Raw genomic sequence first — 6,725 nt, 5'->3', positions numbered from 1 at the left:
ATCTGGATCAAAAGTTATTTCAATAAAAAGTAATATTTTTTAAATTTGTACTCTAATAGAAATATATAAAAATGTATTACAAAATAATGATATTGAAAAAATTTCAATTTTTTATATAAGAATTCAAAAATATTAATATAGTTATATTGAGATGCAGACATTAATTGTTCAGTAAATAAACAAAATATTTATTTGTTATAAACTAATTGGTGAATTTCAATGAAACTTTGCATAAGTCATGTTCACAATATCTTAATATATTTATATAAAAAAATTTTTGTTTATAACAATAAAACTAATAACAAATAAAATAAATAATCCATAAAAATGTGTTACTCAATGAAAACAGAATGTTATAAACTTTTCATATTCTCAACTTTCACATGTATGTAATTTGTTTAAGCGTAAATATTAATTATGTGTTTTTTGACTGGAGAACTTCCTTAAGTTAAGCATTTGAGTAAACGATAATCAATTAAAATTGGTTGAAAAAGATTCATTTCAACGTTTACGAATACGTACTTCTGAAAATTTGAATTCATTTCGATGCTTAAAGCCTTTTTATTCGTTTATAGGAATTACATGAAGCACATTTTCCACGCCCTTCAATCAAAAAAATAAGTTCAATTTTGAAAAGCAGATCGTGAATACGGTTCAATTTAAAATTATAAATAGAAAATGTAATTTTTTAACCCAATTCAATAAAAAAAAATTTCTATTTAAAATATTTGGGTCAAAAATTTTAATACAAAAATTTGAAAATACAAATAAATACAAAGATAAGAAAGATAAAGAATAAATTGTAAATAAAACAAAATTAAAAAGGCAAATTTTTTCAGCATAGAGGTAGTTTTGGAGATATGAGAAGTTAAAACAGCCAAATTCTTAATATTGTCCAAGTACAATAGGCACAAAAAAAGTTAAAAAACAAATTGCACCTAAAATCAGAGTTAGTAAGATGTTTTTTTTTAAAGAACAAAACATTGTTTTTTAAACATATTTTTAATGCTTCATACATGTTTTAAACAGTTTATTATAAAAAACATGTTTAAAACATGATTTTTACCAATCTACTTAAAATGGGGTAAGTATATATTTAGGGGGTCGATTGTGTATCTTGAAATGAAATGAAAATTACAAAAGTGAGCAAATTTATATTTAAGTGTAGATCAATGAAATTATAAGTCTGGCCGCGTTGTTTGCACTTTTTGCTCTAAGAATGTATATTTATTTCATTTTAAGTGCAACAAATTGTTGGAGATTTCAAGCAACGCGAACAGACCTTATAAATATTCTAATCTCTCACTTTTATCATTTTCACATTATTTCAAGATACATTAGATCTGTTCATGTTGTTTGCACTTTTTGCACTCAACATCTTCGCTTTCTCTCTTCAACGTTCAAATCCATACGAGGGCAAATCAATAAGTACCCGTGTCAGTAACTACGTCTGCCGGGCGGCCTGGGCGCTCCTCATCAAAAACAGACGAACGACCACATTTGAATTCGTTGAACCAATATCTGACGGTTGTCATAGGTGGTGAAGGGTTCCCATAGACGGCATCCAACTTCGTTTTTATTTCTTCGCACGTTTTTCCATCCAAAAATAAAAAGCGAATCACGGATCGATATTGTTCTTTTTCCATTGTATCGGAAAACATCAAACACTCTCACTACGAATTGCTGTCAAATCAAGACTATTGCATGAATCACTCTGAAATTTTGTATGGCGTCATTTGAAAGATAGTAGTACATGATAATAATGCCAACTTGCATCAGCAACGTCACCTGTCTTCAAACACGGGTATTTATTGATTTGCCCTATCTCATTTTAAATGTAAACAGAGGCCTGTTCTCTTTGGTTGAACTTTTGCACCGGTTCAGCTAAAAAAAAAACAGGCTTCAAGTTTCAACGTCGAGAGAAAAGAAAGATGAATCTTACAGGAACTTTAACTAAAAAGAACGGATCTAATTTTTCTCCAACGTGGAAAGAGAAAGAAGAAAGATGAACCGTGCAAGAACTTTAGCTGAAGAGAGCAGACTTAACATTTTTTTTAGGATTTCAAGCAATGCGAACAGGGTATCTGTTAGCGATCATGTAACTTTTTCTCTAGAGTGAAAAAAGCGAAAAAAAAGTTATATGATCGCCAGTGTTCGTTACTCAGACCTCGTGGAGTCTGCATGGAAACTTTCCACGTTTAACGCTAGGGGAAAGATTATAAGTTTGTTCACGTCGCAAGCTCCAACTTGCTCCAACATGCTCCTACTCAGACTGCCTTCCCATGGAGAAAAAAACAACGGAACGTTGAGGATAATCCTCGTCCTATCTTTTTGCTGTCAATATTCCGTTCTGTGGTTTCTTTCTCCATGGGAAAGCAGCCTCACTCTATCAAGTGCGTTGGAGCAAGTAAGAGCTAAGGTAGGAGCATATTGGAACATGTTGGAGCATGCAATGCGAACAAACCTTATATGATCCGAACTCCTGGTCCTGCTAGGCCTGTTCTTTTTGGCTGAACTTTTGCACCAGTTCATCTTCCTTCTTTTTCTCTCCAGGAAAGAAAGAAGAGGAAGAAAGATGAACTGGTGCAAAAGTTCAGCCAAAAAGACAGGCCTGCTGGTATCCAGCAAGCACGATATTAGCAAAATGTCGGCAAACTGGCAACAGATCAGAAATGTCGGCAAACTGATATCAACTGTGGCGTTTTGCTTTTATTCCGTCGACAGAACCTATTCGTATAATCAGCAAATTGGCGATATAAACGGAGCAGGAGCTGCAAATCCTGTTCGGACTCTGCTGCCAGTCTACTGGCATAGCATCAATAGACTTTGTTATATTTCTGCCAACATCGTCAACAAACTTTGTGTAAAATTTTGTTTTTCTGTTATCAAATTGATAGAATGCTCTACTTAAAATCTGTCTGTCTTGGCATCAAACAAACTTGGCCATCTGGATCGTCAAGTTTAACAATGAATATATCTCATTTTATAGAACAGAGCGACACGTTTTTATTCTTAAATTTTTGTTTTTACGTGAAAGGCAATCGAATAAGTATATTTTTATTAAAATATAACAAACAAACTAGATGCTTACCGAAAAGATATTAGAACACAGTGGTTTTTAAACTGTTAATATCGAATTACAATTTCTTAATCAATGGAAAACGTCTTTTTGTCTCTTGAATGGCACCAGACTCACAAGGACCCGTATTCTCCAACAGTCAGTGGAATGAAAGGCAGTGATGCCAATTCGCGGCCGCCTTCACAGCTTCACTTGCAGCACGCTGTAGCGTGTGGAGGGGAATAATGGCTTATGCACACAGAATGCGAGAATCAAGGACAATTCCAATGTAACAGCACAAGATGCTTATTTTCCTGCTGGATTGCTAGCTGGATTAGATTTTTGTCATCATAATAGTTCGCGTTGCATGAAATCCTCAAATATTTTTGCACTTAAAAAACACAGCCCTGACGCTGATAGCTTCTCTGTTGTACCTATTGCTGGATTCACCCTGCATCATACGACGAAAATCGGATGCAGGGTGAATCCAGCAATTGGAATAACACGATTTCAATCTATCAGAAATCGGATACACCGGAATACACAGTTTCTGATAGGTTGAAATTATGTTATTCCTATCGCTATCGCTATTCCCTCGTATTAGCTGCGTTCAGCAGACTCAACAGTTTTGCAACCGTTTTATGATTGTCTGCTGAGATAGGACCATTCTTCTAGATCTAAAAGTATGATCCAATCAGTTCGAAGGAAACTTCCAACAGTTGCAAAACGAACGTTCTGCTGAACGCAGCCATTGTGCTTGAGCTTAAGGCCCTGCGCACAATAGAGGAAATATTAGGAACAGGAACAGATATTAAGATTTTAACCTATCAAATACCAGTTACACCGGAATACACGGTTTCTGATAGGTTGAAATCTTAATATCTATTCCTGTTCCTAATATTTCCTCCATTGTGCGCAGGGCCTAATTCTAATTGGGAAGTCCATTCCGACCTGTTCCACGATAGATGTCCAGATGTCTCCTCGGTCGATCGCGAATCACGACGCGCGACGAGTCACGAAACGTCGCGCCACTTTCGCGGTCGCGAAAAACAGTCGGCGAGCGAGTGCGGCGCAAACAGCTGATACCGTTTCTGCGGTACATCCTTTACGTACGAGAGCACATGTCCGCCGCGCGATAATCACGCCACGGTAATCGCGCTACTTTCTCTTACTCCCGCGATATTCTTCCAGCGATCGACGGTGAACGTGGAATTCGAAGGCACGTGCCCGTGGATACGCCGGCGATCCTGGGCGCTCCGTCCCCGAAGAGTCGCATGCGATGAACTACGGTCGGCGATAACCGGCATACCCTCATCGTCCTCGTTGTCGTCGTGACCGTCGTAGTTGTCGTTTACCTGCAAGGAGAACATGGCCGATCGCGATAGTGCGTCCGAGAGCGATTCCAGCTCAATCGACGGCGGACCCATCATGATGCCGCCGTCGCCGATTACGCGCGAGCAGCTGCAGAAGCGCATCGAGTCCCTGCAGCAGCACAACCGTGTCCTCAAGGTCGAGCTCGAGACGTACAAGCTGCGGGTGAAGGCCCTGCAGGAGGAGAACCGCGGCCTGCGTCAGGCGTCTGTCATCATAGTGAGAGTCGATTCTTTCTTGTTTCTCAGTTTCTTTAGGCTTTTATCAGACTATATATATATAGAGATTAGGCTTGTTCTTTTTATGACACTTTCGACCGATGTAGATCGAGACCTCTGCTCCCCGAGGAGGCTATCAAAAGGATCTCAGGATCTATTATTTTGCATGATGCTGTGACTCTATATTTGAGTCGGAAAGCCAATAAAGGGGAAATCAGAAGAAGAAGACCGATGTAGGTTAAATTTAATCTCGATTCAATGTACCTTTTATCTTTTTCTAGTTTTAAAAAAGATGAAGAGTACATTGAACCGAGATTGAAGTTAAACTATATGGGAACAGGTATTAACTGAACTTACAAGGTTTAGTTTTCATCTTCACGTTGGAGAGAAAGAAGGAAAAGGTGAACTATCCTAGAAGTTCAGCTAAAAAGGGTGGGCCTATTAAAATGGAGATTGAATTTGATCAATCGAAGCAAAATTTATTAAACTTGATGTTGGTTTTTTTTCTGATTAGTTAAATTAAATCTCAATCTCAATATTTAGTTTGATACAAACATTAGGTCTATTCCTTTTAGCTAAACTTCTTGCACAATTTATCTTTTCTCTTTTTCTTACATTCGAGAGAAAAAAAGGTGCAAGAGATTCAGCTAAAAAGAACAGACTTATTAAGATTGAGATTGAATTTGATGAATCAAAGCAAAATTCACAGAATTTGATATTAATTTACTTTCTTGTGATTAGTTAAATCTAATACAGACATTAGGCCTATTCTTATTAGCTGAACTTCTTGGAAGGTTTATCTTTTCTCTTTTTTTATGCTGAAGAGAAAAAAGAAAAGATGAATTGCGCAAGAAGTTCATCTAAAAAGAACACACCTTTTATTGTGATTCAATTAAAAAGAACAGGTCTTTGTGAGCACCAAGGAAATGCAACCTTAATAGTACTATAGCCTACTGGTGATAATTTATGAGACAAGTTTAAATGTTAATTAAGACACTGGCTATTTCTATTTTATTTTACATTTGCAAAAAGCAAGAGCGAGTATGTTTTACGTTTGGGATTCTCTGTATTTACAGCAAGCAAAGGCTGAGCAAGAAGAGGAATTTATAAGCAACACCTTGCTGAAGAAGATTCAAGCTTTGAAGAAGGAGAAGGAAACTCTGGCTCATCATTACGAACAAGAAGAGGAGTGTCTCACCAACGACTTGTCGCGAAAGCTGAACCAATTGCGACAGGAGAAGTGCAAGCTTGAGCAAACATTAGAGCAGGAGCAAGAATGCTTGGTGAACAAGCTGATGAGGAAGATAGAAAAGCTGGAGGCAGAGACTTTGGCCAAGCAGAGCAACCTGGAGCAGCTGCGACGCGAGAAGGTCGAACTAGAGAACACTCTGGAGCAGGAACAGGAGGCATTAGTGAACAAGCTGTGGAAGCGAATGGATAAGCTCGAGGCTGAGAAAAGAATGCTGCAAATCAAGTTGGACCAGCCTGTTTCGGATCCTACTTCACCCAGGGAGATCAACAACGGTGACACCGCTACGAACTTGAGTACGCACATTCAAACTCTGAGAAGCGAGGTCGCTCGATTAAAGCACACTTTGCTGATTTCGCAGCAAGAACGTAAGGATGCTATCTTTAATAATAAATTAAACAAAACTATTGATAATTTAATACGAAATAATCTGCAGACTCATTAATGGAACATCAATATTTTTAAATATTTTTCCAAAATTCACAATTGGTTTATTGAACGCAGAATAATTTTTCTTTAAAAATATATTTACTGCTTACATTAACATTAACAACCTTTTTAAATATTTGATCGTTAAATTTATACGAATTAATGAAAATCACTTTAACTGATCTTATTCCTATTTAATAATACTTGGATGTAAATTTTAAATACATTTTCAAATTCATCTTCAAATATAATTTTAAAAACACTATTTTTGTTTTCGATCTGTAACGAAAACTTCATCGAGTTCAGTCTCCTAAAGTTCGTCATTAATCGTTTTAGATACGGAAAAAATGAAGCGGTATGTTAACGAAGAGAAGCAAATACGCGAGGAGAATTTGAGACT

The 6,725-nt window shown here is 36.8% G+C and overlaps 1 protein-coding gene across 1 annotated transcript in view; it reads left to right on the top strand.

Annotated features, from left to right (window-relative positions):
- The first annotated feature begins 4,056 nt into the window (after positions 1 to 4,056).
- Positions 4,057 to 6,725, top strand: part of LOC108727860 (coiled-coil domain-containing protein 6) — a 5,327-nt gene continuing 2,658 nt past the window's right edge. Inside the window, 3 exon segments of the mRNA XM_018456137.1 lie at positions 4,057 to 4,648; positions 5,724 to 6,264; positions 6,662 to 6,725. The exon segment at positions 6,662 to 6,725 is cut by the window's right edge and continues 4 nt beyond it. Coding sequence (XP_018311639.1) covers positions 4,427 to 4,648; positions 5,724 to 6,264; positions 6,662 to 6,725 — 827 coding nt within the window. The 5' untranslated portion in view covers positions 4,057 to 4,426.

This window comes from Mycetomoellerius zeteki, unplaced genomic scaffold (assembly GCF_001594055.1).
Source record: "Mycetomoellerius zeteki isolate Tzet28-1 unplaced genomic scaffold, Tzet1.0 scaffold555, whole genome shotgun sequence".
NCBI classification, from domain to species: Eukaryota; Metazoa; Arthropoda; class Insecta; order Hymenoptera; family Formicidae; genus Mycetomoellerius; species Mycetomoellerius zeteki.
This window is presented reverse-complemented; position numbering and strand designations above follow the sequence as displayed.